This window comes from Magnolia sinica, chromosome 8 (assembly GCF_029962835.1).
Source record: "Magnolia sinica isolate HGM2019 chromosome 8, MsV1, whole genome shotgun sequence".
Taxonomy (NCBI): Eukaryota; Viridiplantae; Streptophyta; class Magnoliopsida; order Magnoliales; family Magnoliaceae; genus Magnolia; species Magnolia sinica.
This window is the reverse complement of record NC_080580.1, coordinates 986,202-1,003,796: the sequence shown is the minus strand read 5'-3', so window position 1 is coordinate 1,003,796 and position 17,595 is coordinate 986,202. Positions and strand designations below refer to the sequence as shown.

At 38.9% G+C, this 17,595-nt stretch overlaps 2 protein-coding genes across 4 annotated transcripts; one reads left to right on the top strand and one right to left on the bottom strand.

Moving 5' to 3' along the window:
* Positions 1-2,967: 2,967 nt before the first annotated feature.
* On the top strand, positions 2,968-9,263 carry LOC131252537 (high mobility group B protein 1). Of its 3 annotated transcripts, none has more exons than XM_058253123.1 (8): positions 2,968-3,123; positions 4,699-4,786; positions 5,788-5,916; positions 6,085-6,142; positions 6,244-6,288; positions 7,476-7,556; positions 7,984-8,064; positions 8,937-9,263. In XM_058253123.1, exons 2-8 carry the CDS (start codon positions 4,716-4,718, stop codon positions 8,967-8,969), a joined length of 498 nt encoding a protein of 165 aa, XP_058109106.1. In that variant the 5' UTR covers positions 2,968-3,123; positions 4,699-4,715; the 3' UTR covers positions 8,970-9,263. The 3 variants fall into 3 exon arrangements, with proteins under 3 accessions (XP_058109106.1, XP_058109107.1, XP_058109108.1); XM_058253124.1 differs by having other exon boundaries at positions 8,918-9,263; XM_058253125.1 differs by lacking the exon at positions 7,984-8,064.
* A 4,176-nt stretch (positions 9,264-13,439) lies between these two features.
* On the bottom strand, positions 13,440-17,288 carry LOC131252536 (E3 ubiquitin-protein ligase AIRP2-like). The gene is made up of 6 exons (XM_058253122.1): positions 17,145-17,288; positions 16,877-17,072; positions 15,123-15,273; positions 14,956-15,022; positions 14,151-14,385; positions 13,440-13,943 (listed from the first exon to the last, which is right to left on the bottom strand). Exons 2-6 carry the CDS (start codon positions 16,939-16,941, stop codon positions 13,733-13,735), a joined length of 729 nt encoding a protein of 242 aa, XP_058109105.1. The 5' UTR covers positions 16,942-17,072; positions 17,145-17,288; the 3' UTR covers positions 13,440-13,732.
* Positions 17,289-17,595: the final 307 nt, after the last annotated feature.

Sequence of the window (17,595 nt, the reverse complement as noted above, 5' to 3'; positions counted from 1 at the left end):
TGACCTTCAGACATGTGCCACGTGTCCTTGCGTTATTTCAGGGTGAATTTTGCTTGTGATATGGGCTTTTACTACGTTCCGTTGCTCAACGTTTCAACTTCGTAGGTGACAAAACGGGAGTGCATCCGAAGCCGATTGCGCGATGAGCTAGCACCATCCAGCTAGCCGGTGTTAGAAGCAGTGGAGCCCACTGTGATTTATGTGTTTCATATCCCTGCCATTTATCTGTTTTTACAGCTCATTTCAGGGCATAATCCCCAAAAATAAAGCATGTTCGGAGCTTCGGTGGACCACGAGACAGAAAATAGTGGGAATAATGACACCCACCATTGAAATTTTCCAAACATTGGTTGCCTCACCCGGAGTCTTTCATGTAGAGTAAAATGATATTATATTTGACTAGAGTTACCACTAACTAATTATTATAATACTACAGTTGATTAGACCTCTAGTAACACTTAAAATTGAAAACCCGAAGATCCTTACCCTAAGATGACTCGTAAGTATACGTTCGAAAGATTTTGAGCAAGGGACTGCAGTTATAGAGAGGGAAGGTGTTAGGCACCCATTCTGCCTGGCCTTTACTTCACAAGATCTAATTAATTTCTTAAAAATAATACTACTTCTCGCATGTAGAAAATATAATGTGATAAAATGGCAATGATGATTGGTTGATCCGAATTTCTGATAGGCAGGGTTCAATTATATTGGCAAGCTGCAGAGCATACATTCAAAATGATCAAATGTAGGATGCAAAGTATGTAGAAATATAATGTATAGGATACTTGATTATGTATAGCTGTTTATGATAAGTTAAGGTTTCTGGTGGCCCGATTCTGATTATATTGGTAAGCCGCATAGCATACGCCCGCCAATCAGATACGAGAAAACAATAGAATGCAATGTATATGATGACAAAATGATAGCTAACTAGCTAAGGTTTTTGTTGGACCTGTTTCAATTATATCAACAAGCCTCAGAGCATACGCCCGCCAGTTAGATGCGAGAAAACGATGAAATGCAATGTAATATTGATATATACGTGGTGCAAGGGAGTTGAGAAGGGAATGAATACTACACGATGCTAATGCTCTGATTTGATAAAATTGATTAAAACTTGAATGGTTAGATAAATGGTAGTATCGCGTGGCTAAATCGAGTGGCTCGGAGTTAAACTTAGGTGGCGCTGGAGGTTTAGACTATGGCTAGGCTAAGTTAGACGAGGGATGGACTTTCTCTCTCACTCTCACTCTTAGTCTCCTTGGTGGAGGAATGAATCAAGATCTACAGGATGTAGTGAGGAAATCCCTCTAAATTCCTGATGCTTCTGGGTGTAGTGGGTATTTGAAATTAGAAGGGGATGTGGCTATTTATAGCCTCCAAACCTAGTTTCCTGGTAATTGTCGGTGACTCTGAGGGCAAAAAGTGGTTGAAGGGTTAGGATTGGATATTGCCACATGGCGTCATCTCATTAGTTGAATGGTGTAATAAAAGTGTAATTTTGAAGAAGGAAGTGGGTATCGAAGTAAATACACCTCAATCACAGACTTAGGGTTTGAAAATGGGAGATTCCACATGCTTGAGGGATGTCACCCCAGAGAAGGAGAGTCCATGTGGTCGGTGGGAAGTTAGTCATCGTCAGTCCCCATTTGGACTCCATACTTTTGTAGAAAGCCTCCTCCAAGCATGTTAAGGATCTGTTATGATAGTTGCTACTTTGAGGTTTTGCCTATTTCTTCGATTAGGCTTGCTTTTGGTCTTGAGTTCGGCCTTGGTTTTGGGCTTAACTACGTGAGTTGACTGGGTTGTTGTATAAGGTGAGTTGACTAAGAGACTTGGTTCATCGAGCTAACTCAAGGTTATAGGGTTTTAGGTTTAGGGTTAAATTGACTGGGTTAGGTTAACTAGGTTTAATAGGTTGAATAGGCTAATTTTAAGGTTTAGAATTATAGGTTTAAGATTTAAGATTGAGATTTAGTTAACCATCCATCAGTTCAAACTTAATCAGCTTATCAATTTGGGATAAAATGTCTACAATGGATTTTATCTATATTGTCCATCTATTTTTTTCATATTATTTTAAGGTATAAAATAAAAAATGAGATAGAAACAAAGCTCAAGTATACCATAAAGTAAACAGTGGGAATCAGCTTAACATTTTCCCTTATTCCATGTTTATATAACCTTATAAATAGATTGAAGGGCAAATAAACATGTAGTGTAGTCCAGCTAAGCTTTGCACGCGCCTTAGGCTCATGGTATAAAATGATATAGAAAAAATTATATGGACGGCGTGAATAAAACTCATATATTATGGTTGGCCCCACATAACCACTGCCTGGACGGCGGGGGCACCGAGAAGCAGGGGGTCTCACCCTTATCCGCTTCCAATTCTATTTTATGGCATTATTTGAATGGGGGCCGCCGGTGCAGGTCGTTCGCAGAGGCCGGCAGTCCCGTTAAAATCACAACGCGTCAAAAGTCCTCCAAAGCTCTGGAGCGCACCACCATGTTTGTGTTATACAACACGCCGTCCATCCGTTTCCTCGTGTCCACGTCAACCGCTCCCAATTCACCCCACGTGTCCCTTGAGATCTTAGGCAAGATGCTGTAGAAAGAAACAGGGTAGTGACATCTCCCACTAAATTACATATGGCATACCTTTTTCTCAATCTTAACCGTCTATCTAGTCGGACCCACAACGGATGGCCCATATTCACTTGTTTCCATTCCGTTTCCACCATCAAACAACTCTATTTTCCACCATCAGTTTCAGGTCGTGGGAAGTAGATCGAACCTGACACGTGTACAAGCATTGTATCCCCAAAAGAAAAATATCTCCTTTGTCGTTTCCTCCCTGGAAAGAGAGAACCTGGGCAGATGCCAATCGAGGGAACCGGTGATAGCCAGTTACCACATTATCACGAGCTAGCTGTGTGGCAACAAATGGGAGAGAGTTACCGGGTGGAGAAGTCAGTGAAAGAATTCCAAGGGAGTCGGTCGTACGTACTCATATGCCTCTCTTTCTCACCTCTCATGCCTGGCTTTAGCTTCGCTTTCTCTCTTCTTTTTTGATTACTTCTCTCTCTGCTGTGGGATTGCAGACGCTTCCCACCTCCAAAGGTATATATTCCTTCTTCTTTTTTTCTTTTTTCTTTTTTAATTATATATATATTTTTCTCATTTGCTGGTAGATCTGACCTTGGTTTTTGATGAGCTTTTGTTGAATTTTTCTTTTGATTTTTATTATTTATTGGTTTTTTTTCATTGGGTATGTTCTTCCTCCTCCTCCTCCTTTTTCTTTTTAAATTGTTTATTTTCAGGAACTGATTCTCCTACTATTTTTCTATGTTTTTGTGAATTTCATTACTTAGTAATCCATCTTTTTCTTCTCTGGTATCTGAGATATTTTCATTTTCTTTTCTTTTTTTTTTTAAATCTCATTTTGGCTTTTATATTATTTTTTCTGGATTTCTCTAACCCTGAGATCAGTTTAATCTCCTTTCGATTCCTCTCTCTCTATTTTTTTGGTTCATGGAAGGAAGAAATTTAATTGGAATTTGAAGAAAAGAATTCTTTTTTCCTGAAATTTCTCTTCTTTTTTTTTGTTGATCTCTGTATAGCATGTCCTTGATATAAAATATTTTATATTGATCTGATCTTCATTTGTGTCGTGCCGTGCCCAATTGTATTGCTTGTTGTAGATGAATTCGTGAGTGTTATGGATTGTTGCTAATGGGTCTTTCTCTGTTTACTGATACTGTGTTTGGGTTGACAGGGTTTGTAGGTTTAGGGTTATCGAGCATATATATCTTCTTATGCATTTTTCTTTTCATGTTTTGACTTTGATTTTGAAACGTTAGCTTCTGATAAATCTCTTAGATTTGTTAATTCTTAATTCGTTGTTTGAGGTTCCCTGACGCTGCAGTTTAGATTTTTTTTTTTTTAAGTGGTTTTATCAGAATTTTTTTGTGTAAGCTCGATCAAAAGAAACGGAACGCTGGTACTACTGGAGATTACGTTTCAATAAGCTTACCAGTTTTATCGAATGGTTCCATTTTGTGATGGGGGTCTTCTATCAGATAATCCTAGTCGTCCAATGAAATTGACAATGATGAGTAGTGTTCCACAATCATCAGGGGGGCAATTGGATGTTTTGGTTCATCCCATAGGGAGCTTTTTGTGATATTCACCACCCACTATTCAGCTGCCATTAGAGCAATTTGGACCGCGGGAAAGTTAGGTCCGCATTTACATTTAATTGTGCTGTGAAAATGCTTGGTTTTATGCCAATGTATTTCATTGTGAATCAATGTTCAAAATCTTGGACACACTCCCAAATCCATCTCTTCAATTCAGCATTGCTATGTCAATGAGAAACTTAGCTAAATTTATTGATTTGGAGTCTGGATTCTATGTTTGCCTGCTTGGGGCCCCACCAAATCATGGTTTTAAATAGCAGTTCAGAGTATCTCTCACCTAAAGACCGAAACTGTTACTACTCGCTTGACACATTTGATTTCAATCTGGCAACTCATTCAGGTCCCAACTGAATCCAGCTTGTATAGTACGATGTTTGAACACTGCAGCAAATTCATTGAACTTGTCCTAGTTGATCAGCTAGTCATTAAATTGGAGTTCTTGTTTGGGCTCTGCTATTTTATCGACTGCTGTTAATTTATATTTTCATTATTGTAGGAAAAATTTTCCTTAAAATGAAGGCAGCAAAGGGAAAGGGGGCTACGAAGAAGGAAACCAAGGAAGCTTTGAAGCCAGTTGAAGACAGGTTGATTAAAAGCTCATGTTTATTGTTGTTAATCCTTCTCCTTCTTTTTTCCCGTATGCTTCGAGACAGTGATGGTGTTGTTTCATATTTTACAATCAGCATTTATCTTTTGGATCTGTAGTTGAGGGACATTGTTTCATGTTTCGGTTCTCATATGATTGCACGTGACATGGACATAGACATGAGGTCTATGAAGCCTGTTGCAGTGACATGCCGGTCCCAATAGATGATGTTGAGAAAAGAGGTTGGGTTATGTATTAGTGGTTTATATAGCACATTCACTGTGTTTGGTCATGTGGTGTCCATGGTTTGGTGATCTAGACCATTGAAGTATTGAGCTGATGGTCCCCATCATAGACCATTTCCTCAAAATCTCTTCAATCAAATCATCCAAACCTTTAAATGATTGGCTTGTAAGTAGATGGTTAAGAAGTACCCCAACAGTCCATACTTGAATGGTCGATGGTAAGAAGGCTAGAGATTGATGGCTAGGATCTTCCAATTTGGGATATTTCGGGGGCATGGTTTTTATGATGGGAGCCATGGGATGGATAACCCAACCATTGCTCCATGCCACATCACCAACTTCATGTGCAATAGGGAAGTTTACTGTCGGTTGCTAACAGAGAACCCGGACTTTATTGAAAATACATTATTGTAGAGATACTGGTCTATAGAAGGATAAGATATGGAAAATTTCTCTATATCTTAGCAGTCACTCATGTTTCAGCTGAAATGTTTCATTTTGGTCCCTATTCCAGAAGCAAAATACCCCCATTTTTTATTTTGCTGAAATTGCATTCCACTTTCGTCCAATCTGGCAAAAATAACGTAAACAGGCAGTTTCAGCTGAAATGGGCCCACAAGGACAAGATCAGGGAACTTTTTCCCAGACATTTTAACCGCTAATTCCAGAGTTAAACTCACTACACTGTATATCGCTTAAAATGATTACTACCTGAACGTATTTGGTGATGGTCATGTACCTTTCTTCATTTCAGAAAGGTTGGGAAGCGCAAAGCTGCTATTAAAGTTGATAAGAGTAGTACAAAACGGGGCAAGAAAGAAAAAACAGCCAAAAAGGATCCTAACAAACCAAAAAGGCCCCCAAGCGCCTTCTTTGTTTTTCTGTAAGTCTCTCCCTCTCTCTCCCTGTGTGTGTGTGTGTGTGTGTGTGTGTGTGTGTGTGTTTAAGATGGTGAATTGTGTGTGTGTGTGTGTGTGTGTTTAAGATGGTGAATTATGTAAGCAGTTTGCATTTTTATTTTATCTTCTCTTTTTTATATTGTATCATACAGAGAAGAGTTTAGAAAGATTTACAAACAAGAGCATCCTAATGTGAAGGCTGTCTCAGCTGTAAGTATTGAAGGGGTTTTAAGGTGATTTCCTATTGCAATTTAGTTGATTTGGGTTTTGGATTGACTAATTAATTTGGAGGTTGGATGCTGCAACTGAAGGTTGGGAAGGCTGGGGGAGAGAAGTGGAAGTCAATGTCTGATGCTGTAAGTGTTCTGACGTTTGCTGGAAGTAATTAAAACCTTGAAATTTGTTAAAGGTAATGAAAGATTAGATGACAGGTCTTTGAAATCTGATGATGTAATTTAGCATAGAAAATTCAAGTGATCTTTCATTTTTGTGAAGTCGTTGCCAAATTCATTGACGTGTTTCTCCCACTCAATTTAGCATATGCACCAACCAGTCTGTGTAGGCCGATTGTATTGTGATTTTGAATATCTAGTTGTCTGCCCAAGCCAGGTGAGGGTGAAAATTTGGGCCTAGACTATAAGGTTTAAAACCTTGGAGCATGAGTTAGACTTGACAAGGGCCCATCTCAAGTTGGCAGAAAGCCCTATTGAGTACTTGACGAGTCTTCTTGTTTAGAAACTTATTTGGAGCCTGATTTGTCAAGTTTCGATTATGTATTGGAGTTTCTTGAATTCTCATTTGGACTTTTTAACAATTTGGTCAACTTGGTCAAATTCTTACAGGGTTATAAAAAAGCCTACCCTTTAGCTTGGCCTTGAGTCTTTATCAAGTCAAAGTTGATTCTGGGAGATTTTAAAGCAATCAGTAGGGATTGAATCTGTTATGTCGAGTTACGTAGAATCCATTATATCCAAAAACAGTTACGTAACGGCTGTAATGTAAAGGTAACAGAGGGCACCATTACACCTTATGGGGTCGTAGCTGCCGTTATGGAAAAAATGGCCCGTAACCCTGTATAGGGATATTTTTCCATAACTTACTGTTAATTGCAAAAATAAATAAATAAAAAAAATAAAATTAAAATTAAAAAAATGCCTGTTATGGCTGTCATTACCATTATTGAATACCTTGGTACCCTTGAAAGCCATGGCAAGTTATTGGAATCTGTCAAGAAACTGTACTTAGTGAATTGATATTATAATTGATGCTCTTGCATGATTTCTTGTTATCCTTATCAAGTTGGGTCATCTTGGTGAGTTCCTGACTGCTTTGGATCTCTCTGGATCTCTTTGTTGAGCTTAAGATTTAACTTTTGAAGGCAACATTTTGTTGGAAACATAATTGGTGCTGTCCTAGAAACAACTGTTCTCAGAACAAATATTCGTCCTTTTGTCCCTGCCCCTACCTTGTTATTGTATGTAAATGATAGTTATGCAATATGTAATATTTACATGTGCCTTTTGTTTTATGTGATGGTCAACAGGAGAAAGCTCCTTTTGAAGCCAAAGCTGCAAAGAAGAAGGGCGAGTATGAAAAGCTTATTTCAGCCTACAACAAGAAACAGGCAAGCACATAATAGAGAGCCTTTCTATCATATCCGATGAAATCTATATTTAAAAAACCCAAAAACTTGACTCAATGTTAATTCAGGCCGGGCCAACTCGAAGATTTGACCTGACTTGATGCGATAATTGATACTTGATGATGATAATATTTATTATAGAATAAGTAAGAAAGCAGATAGTGCATAGCTTGGTGGTTGGGTACTCTAGCATCTCCCAAGAAATCATGGGTTCCAATTTAGCCCTTGTTCTTTTTTACTTTTTAATTAAAAAAGGACAAAGCAGCGAGTCTTGCTGTGTCTTGCTGTGACTCATTATTCATGTTTCCAAGTGACTTGGCTGAGTTTCAAGTTGAGAGTGAGTTTTAGAACCATGATGAAATCCTCTTGGCTGGTCTGTTTAATCATTTTTTGGTATTCTTTCTGACAGGAAAGTATGGCTGATGATGGTGATGAGGAGTCCGATAGGTCGAAATCGGAAGTTCATGATGATGATGAGGAAAGTGAGGAGGTAAATTTCCTAAAGTTCCCTGTTGGTTGAGTTGTCTTTGCTGGTGCCCGTCCACGTTCTTGCACGTGCACAAACACTTGCACATGCTTCATAAAAGATGCCGAGACTTCTGTCTGAGCAAATGGGTCTACTATAATGGTTTTGTGTAGCACTTTGTAACTGAACAACTTACTGTAAACTTCTGAAAAGAGGAGACTTGCCTATCATTTTTAAAGAAACCATCTACCCATCCAGCAAGTTTTTAGCTTCAGAACCAGCATGTGATCGTGGCCCAGTCATGGCTTCGAGTTCCCATTTGAGTTTGTTGGAGTTCAATGTCCTTGGTCATTAAAAAAAATTTGCATTCTAGGTTGAAGATGTTCCCCGTTCACCTCCTCACTGCAAGGTCAAATTTCGAAAATCTCTGCTTCCGAGATGCTCAAGTTCTGGTGACCTCACCATCAATCATGCTGTGGGAATTCACACTCACTGCAGTTTTGGTTTTTCCACATCGAGGAAATTCCCAAAACTGCTACTGTTTTGGCTTTGGGCTGTCAATGGGCCTGCCTCGGACCAAGGAAAAATCAATTTTTTTAATATGCCTGACCGGAACCGTTCAAATTGGGGCCAAACCTAACCCCAGGCTGGCCTGTTGACCACTCTAGTTTCAGCAAGAATCACTTGCAATCATAATATACAATCTAGAGTCATGGGTAATTGATGATTCTGAAGAGTGTTTCTGGGAGAACTGTAAGATCCGTAAATCCTGTGTTATTCTAGGAAATACATCAACATAGGAGGTTTATTGACATTTTTAACATTGTTTTTCTTACCTATATCAAAGTCCTTTTTACTTATCGAGTACTAATGATAGGGGGCATGATTCTCTGTAGGAGGAAGATGATGATGATGAAGATGATGATTGAAGATGATGGCCTATGTGGCTTGGGGGAGTATAATCAATGCAAACCGTTGATTCTGAAATGTGTATGATCTTACCTTAGGATACAAGTGGTTGCCTTTCAAAATGGGAAAGAATGCAGCTCCCAGAGTGTTGCTATATATCCCTATTAGAATTACCTGTATATTTATTTCTGTTTTCTGCTTCCCTTATCAAGTTGGTATAATATCATGTGCTCTCACAACACGCCTTGGGCTTTTAACATGAGAGTTTAAGCATTCTCATATTCTTCTGTTTCTGCAAGAAATGCATGTCTATTCCTTTGGGAAAAGTCAATGTAGCTGTGCCAACCTGACAACTGTGTGGGGGCAAAAAGATCAGGCAGGTGAGAGAGAGAGAGAGAGAGAGAGAGAGAGAGAGAGAGAATTACCACATACATTTCATCCCAAATACTTGCAGTTGTGGACAGGAGGGCCTGTGGCTATGGGCTATGGTGATGTGATGAAAAGTGTATGGGCACTAAAATTGGGAGTGGAAAAGAAGATTTGAGTGCCATTTCAGGGATGCTTCCTCAACATGAATGATTTAAGTTAGATGGTTTACTTATGGAGAATCATTCAGTTGCATGTGTGTATCCCATCTGGAGTTCTTGATTAAGACCCAAGGTGGATCCCATCTGGAGTTCTTGATTAAGACCCACCCCATCTGGAGTTCATGATTAAGACCCAAGGTGGATCCCAATGAATAAATTCCTTGCTCTTGAAACTAGAAAGAGAGAGGCCTAAATTGGAATTGGTTAGCCAGGCTAGAGAGTTGGTGGTTCAGCGACTGTAGCATACTCAGCAGAGTGCTTGTGTTGGTCCAGGGATCAACGACTGTTCTGTTGGGGGATAATACCATAACCTTTACTGGGTTAGGCACGGCTTCAGATCCACCGAGGTGGGTTGGATCCCTGACAGTGGGGCCCGCTGTGATGTATGTATGTGCCTTGCATTGGACATCCATCCATTTTGAAAGCTTATTTTAGGGCATGATCCCAAAAAATGTGAAGCAGATCCAAATCTCAGGTGGACCATAATACAGGAAACAGTGGTAATAGACCATTAAAAACCTTTTTTCATGGGTCACAAAAGTTTTTTGATCAAGCTGATATTTGTGTGGTCTATATACAGGTTGAATGGAAAATAAACATTCCCGTGGCCCCCATGAAGTTTTTAATGGTGGGGATTCAATCACGACTGTTTCCTGTGGTATGGTCCACCTAAGATTTGGATATGCTTTCGTTTTGGAATCAGGCCCTAAAATGAGCTGTTAAAATGGACGGTCGGTGTTGATGTAAGGCACGTACATCACTGCGAGACCTCAGTGGATCGGGGGTCGAACCCAAAGCGCTTCCTACTGGGGTAGAGCAGATACCCAATCAAAGAGAGGGAATTGGTGAGTTTTGAGACCCACGTTGGAGATGAGCTGTCATCTTGCCATTGGATGTCTACCCTAATATGGCAGGTAACGACCTACTGTATCATTTACCGGTAACAGTAGGATGTAGGGCAAGTAACCATCGGGAGCACAGCTTGTGGGAGGAAATAATGCAATATGCTCCTATAAAGAAAAAGCTTACCTTTTTTTGTAAGGAGACGTACACTCATGTCATGCACCCATCCTTAAATATGGCAGAGACATTTGAGGATTCCATACACGATATTTTTGTTTAAGCTAGGGTGGGTCTCCCAACTGGTTATGGAATGCCTACTCGTGAGGATGATCCAGGATCTTTGTTCATGGTTTGGCATGGGACCCACCCACCATCAGGAAGTTGCAGCTTTAGTAATACAGCCATGTTGAAGGGTGGAGTCTCAAGAGATGAGAGAGAGAGAGAGAGAGAGAGAGAGTCGTCAAGGAAACCGGTTTTGATGAAAAACGAAAACCACAAGCTCTTTAAATTTTCAAGAGAAGAAAATTCCAGTTTCAATCATTTCCTTAATTCCCAAAGTAATTTGACAATTGATAAATGGTATCAATGAAATGAAAATGAGCAAGGATGGCAGTACCAATTCTGAATCTAGCTGAAAATCCTCCCACAATTGCAAATGAAGATAAATAGCAGCAACTATCTTGTCCAATTCCAGTGCCTGTTACATATATGGCTCTAGCCAGTTGGATTTGATTTGATTTGATTGATCCAGTCTCTGCTAAAGTAGAGATCTGGTTTACCCATTTGTTGGATTTGATTTGATTTGATTGATCTAGCCCCGGCTAAAGATCCGGTTGATTTGATTGATCCAGTCGCCCATTAGAGATCCTATTGATTTGATTGATCCAGTCCCTCTTTAAGAGATACGGTTTACCAAGTAGTTGATTTGATTGGATCTGCTCCTCTTGACATTTCAATACCTATAACCTGTTTTCATCCTAATTTTATCTAGAAAACGGATCATCTGTTTGCGCCAAGCAGGAAAATTGTGATTGTTGCAATGTAATTGGACCATTTGATTGCCGAATGCATTGAATTTGCATCGCTGACTGAGACGGACCAATCACTAGAGGAAAAAAGCATGAAATTCGTGGTTTTAGCAAACAGAGGATCTGGACTCATTAGTAGTTGACCTCCCTATCAGTCAAAAGTCTTCCTTTCCCCCCAAGAATCAAGCTGTTTCTTCCTTTTCAGTAGCTAGGGCAAGTGGTAGAGATTAAACTCTTTCAGGTTTGGAGCAGAAAAGGGACAGAGTGGTGATTGATCAATTCACTCGAATAGGGCTGGGCAGAGCTAGAAGTAGTCCATCTTAGGGCCCGTTTGGCCGGTCGGATTGGAAGGGATTGGATGGTATTGGAAGGGATTGGAAGTCAAATCCTGGGATTGCCCTGGCGTGCCAAACAGAGCCGGTAATCTGATCCCAATCCCAGGAATCTCAAGACAATCCGCTGACATCACCATCATTACATTTAAATCCCATCAAATCCACCCTAATCCTTCAAATTTGCCTGGGACGTGTTTGGTTGGAGGGATTAGAAGGGATGAGAAAGTTTAAAACCGGGATTGGCCGGGCGCGCCAAACAGACTGGATATAGCAATCCAGGGATATATCAATCCCATGGATCTCCAGACAATCCACCGACAGCACCATTATTACCTAGAAATCCATGCCATCCACCTTAATACCATTCAAACACTTCCAATCCACCCGGCCAAACGGGCCCTTAGATAATTTAGAAGAGAAGGGAAAGTGCATGAATCATATCTTCTCCTTTCTTTCATACAAGAGGGAGAAAATGAAGAAGATGTCCCTCTCTTCTAGGATAGTTCCAGGACTCTTAAGGGCAATTATATAGTTGCAAGGGAACCTCATACAACGGCAATTAAATAGTTGCACAAGAACCTCACACATCGCGTTGGTCCATCAGTGCTTTAGGGGCAATCATCTGCGCCGGTGAACAAAGGATGAGGATTCCAGCAGCTTTTGCCACTTATGATCAGCCAAGTACAGTGCAATTTTCTTCCAATGACGGATAAAACCAGCATGAAAGTGATATATTTCTTCCAAAAAAGTTAATAAATATATAAAAAAGAAAAGAAAACGGGTGGATATCATAGCTTGTTTAAATAATGGATTACTGTAGTGTAAAACTCACATCATTATTCTTTTCATTACTCTTTTCCTCTAATTGGATATTGCTTGCTTGTCAAATCAAGCTAATCCTCTAAAATCACCCCATGATACAAATCAGCAGGTGTGTGTTGCCATGGTATACCTTAGTGGGCCCCATCATAATGTATATGCTATATCCACACCATCCATCCCTCTTGCACGATCATTTAATGAAATGAGATAAAAATGAGAAGTCTAAAGAAGACATGGACCGCAACCTAGCTAAAATGGGAATTAAATGCCTGCCATTGAAAACTTCTCAGGGTCATAGAGGTGTTGGATCAAGCTCATTTTTGAGGACACACCCTAAAATGATTGTGCAAAATGAATGGATGGTGTGAATGTAACACATTAAATATAACACATATGAAAAGGATCACATCCAAGTGTATCTAACCAGCGAAATTACTTTATATGTGAAACTGAAGATACCATGTTAGTATTACATACTGTCACCATTTTACTGTCCTTTGGACTACCATAATAACGATAATCATGACTTTTTACCACAGTTTACAGCACATAACTGTCAGAATCACTAATCCAAATATGCCCTCTAATCCAAACACGCCCTCATTGTTCTTTTGGGATCAAATCGCTTTCCAAGGTAAAGAGAGGAAAGCCAATCGCACCTTTAGGGATTCTGCTGCCTTCTTTTTCAACGAAACATCACCTCGAAACAAGCAACAAAAGATTATTATTGTTGGAATGCGCACCGATTCACCATTCAAGCTCTCTCTCTCTCTCTCTCTCTCTCTCTCTCTCTCAGAGGATGTTTAGCAGCACCCTGTACTACTCACACCTAGGATCCAACCTAAATTACAAGTGCCATATGCAAGAACCACAGAGAACAACCAAACACAATATCATCATCTTCATATTCAATGAAGCAAGATTTCACAAATCAGCAACATGTATTCAATGAAGCAAGATTCATAAATCAGCAACATCAACTTGGAAGCCTGACAAGGCATGATGTAAACTGTATTTACAATTTCAACTATCATGATATTTAATCCATATATATACAAAAAGTGGCTTCCTGATTGTGGGGACCATACCTGCTCCAGTTACACAACTCAGTCCAACCACATAAACAAAGCATGAAGCCTGCCAAAGGCAAACTCCCCAATTGATATACTCATCTGATATGAGTATCATAGGTAAGAAAAACGGTATCAGGTATGACGAGAGGTAATTTATCTATGAACATGAACAACCTCTTTATGTTCTCCCTGGAGATTGAGGCCATGTCGATGACTTCCCGGTTGTCTGCATATATCCAGAGGTCGCATGAGTTCACTCTCTTGAGACAATCTCGACAGAAGGGGCATGACTGAGAACGTGCTCGCCTGAAACATAACACAACATCATCAATTCCTCTCTAAATATTTTTGATATCCCCTAAAGTGAAAGAATCCAACACCTACAAGCTTGAAATGACCAAACCATGCAGTTATTTTATTGGGTAATGGTAATCTTTAATGATGGAAGATAGAACAGAAGTAAAATTGACTCCTAAAAACAAATCTAAATTTATTAAAACAGTAAATGCATACCAATCTCGATAGCACTTCATACACAATGTGTGGTTGCAATTGGGCAGGACGACCTTGCTATTCAGCTCCATACAAATCCCACACTCTTCCTCTCTCTCTGCTTCCAGTTCTGAAAGTTTGCCCCTCCTTTCTTCAGCCCTTTTCTTATATTTCTCAAAACAGACTTCTCTCTGTTTCCGATCTTCCACATCGGTGATTCCTCTTTGAAGTTGCAGTAATGAGGGAAATATTACAGCTGCACAATGAAAACTACCTTCTAAGTAAATCTCTAAACATTTAAACAAAACATGTCCCAACCCATGATAAAAACAAGGCAACTTCTCTCACATGAAAAACTAGAGAAATAAAAGACAGACTTCTTTCTGTTTCCAATCTTCCACATGATGATTCCTCTTTGAGGTCCCAGTAAAAAGGGAAATATCACAGCTCCCCATCGTGAAGAAAACTAAACTTCTAACTATGCAGGTACCTTAACATGTAAACAAAACATGTCCCAACCCAAGATGAAAACAAGGCAACTTTCTTTCAAAGAAAAAATAATTAAAGAAAAACAGACTTCTCTGTTTCCAATCTTCCACATTGGTGAGTCCTCTTTGAATACAGCTGCCCATGGTGAAAACTACCTTCTAAGTAAGAAAATCTCTAAACATCTAAAAGAAAATGTCTCATCCCAAGATGAAAACATGGCAACTTTCTTTCAAATAAAAAAGTGCAGAAAGAAAAAGCAACCGGTGGAAAAGTATCACATTTTCACATGAAAATGTAAACTAAAGATGGTTTTCATTACTTCACAGCATGAGCTTACCATAAAATTCTCTGATACTAGCTTTCCTTTCATGAACAGACATAGTAGTCTTCCCATCCGCATAAGCCTGTCACAACTCAATGGATTAGCCGGTATCCAGGAAAATGAATTAGCAAGTGGGGTCTACACATACATTGAGAGTACACAGTAGAGAAAATAACCATTACCTGGTAAATAAGGATTCTAAGCAACCCAAGGTGACCAGCTAGGCTGCAATCAGCCCATTGCACGAGAAAAAGGAAGAGGTGGGCTGCAGGACTGTACGATAATCTCATCTGTAGGCAGGCGCCATCATATTCCCTTGGATAATCCGAAGCCCTGAATTTCGTATCGAAAAGAGAAAGACCACAAAAAAAGGAGATAAGTGCCAGCGCTCATACCATAACTTATTTTAAAAGGACAAATCCTGGTAAGTGAATGCATTCATCAAATAGCAATCTGATGCAAACAAAATCAAAAGCAGCAATAGAGATAACACAACATAAAGAGAGAAGGGGAAGGCCGGTAAAAGAAACAATGTATCAACCAATCCATCATCATGGAACCTTATCCCAAATAAGTGGGGTCGGCTAACATTAACATATCAATTGATTAAGCTTATTTGAAAAATACAAATTGGGTCTTGAAAATACATCGTTATAACTAAAGGTTTAACTTGAAATGCTTGGAATATGGATTTAGAAAGCATACGAGGAATCGTGATGAGTCACAAGCCAAGAGATTTGCAATCAAATTATTAAACACACAAATATTGAAGCTTAATCCTGCCACATCAGGTAGCTTGCACTACTCAGTAATAATATTTACCACTAAGAAGCCCTTTGATAAACTAAAAAAATAAGCTTTGGAAATTAATTTAAGTGCCTAATAATAATTTTGAAATAATTTTAGGGTTATTTTAGTCAAATGTGAAAGGAAATTTTAATGCACTGCCACTTTCAGCGTTCAGCCTTCAGCATTAAGTGAAGAGAGGGGAGCCGAAAGAAAGTCCCAAATTTTCAGTGAAAATTAATTTATGCAATTAATAAGTTGGATTTGCCAAATGATCTGAATCAATGAAAATCACTGAAAATATAAAATTTCAGTGACAAGTGCTGAATTTAAGTTCTATCAAACAGCCCCTAAGACGCAATAGACAGTCAAACCAATTCTAATTTATTACAATTCAAAGAAAATCTCAGGACATAGCTAAAAATCCCAGATTCAAAGAACCCCACAGAAGCCGTCAGTGGAGAAGAAAGAATTGCCAGAAATACAATAAAAACTCTGATTTTATTCAACAAAAGCACATCCTAATTCATCAGACAATAACAGATATATGGGGAAAAAAAAAAGAGGGTGAAAGAAAACAGAACCACAGAAAACAAAAGATAATGGGGGAAGGGAGAGAGATAGAGATACCAACTCAAAAATAACACCAGAAGTCACAATTTCCAGTCGTATAAGATAAGCCCATATAATTTATAATAAAAAAAAGGAATTGATAACTACACGCAAGTGGATTGATTTGCATACATCCAATTCCAAAAGTTTGGAATTGAAAAGGTATAAGTAGGTTGCATGCAAATCAATCAGGGTTTGGTCTAAATACCAGCTCAAATTTTTATTTAAAATAAGAAAAAGAAAAGAGAGAGAGAGAGAGAGAGAGAGAGAGAGAGTTAAGAAAAAGTAGAAAATTAAAGAGATTGCCATGAAATTCCAATATCTTCGAATAATTCCTATAAAATCCACAAACAAAGCATTCCATCCAAATCCCAAACAAAGAATTCAATAAAATCAAACAGACTTCAAGTAAAATCAATCCCAATTACAAAATAAAAATTGCATTTTTTCTTTTTTAAAAAAAAAAAAAGAAGAAGAAAAGAAGAAGAAATCAACAGTAGCAGAAAAAGAGGAAAATATGAGAAGGAGAAAGAATTACAGAGTATTGGCATGCTGGATATCCGCTTCGAGGGCTTTCAGAGAATCCTTGAATGATTTTCGCATCGCCGTTTCTTCTTCCTCTGCCTAACTTATATCCCCATTCAATATTCTCCAAAGCAAATTCAAAATTCCAAAAACGAAAAGAAAAAACCTAGATATCTTCCCTTCCCACAGAAAACCCTCAAAATCTCCACCTACAATAAAACCAAGAGAATGAGAGAGAGAGAGAGAGAGAGAGAGAGAGAGAGCTTGGGACAGAGAAAAACCTAGAAATCTCCTCTCTTCTTTCTCATGAAAACCCTCTTAGCCACAAGACAAGCTGAAAAAAAAAATAACCCTAGAAATCTCTCTCTCTCTCTCTCTCTCTCTCTCTCTACTGGTGGTGGTTGAGCAAAAGGAGGAGTGATGAAGGTGGTTTCAAAAAAAGAAAGGGTTTTCTTCTCGGTAGGATGGTATCTCGCAGCTGGACTTCTCTCCGATTCAGCAACTCATCTATGTATACTTGGCATAAGGAACGACAGTTATGGATCGTTGAAACTTTGGCTAATCCCATATGGATTCTACTTGAATTGAAATTTACACTGATTTGACCTCTGATTATATGATCTTTCCGATTAAAATTCGCTTACTGATACTTTAATTTCATCCGTCCATATGCTAGCCAAAATATTATAGGTTAGAATTGTTTTTTATTGCAATTTAAGGTTATTGTTCCAT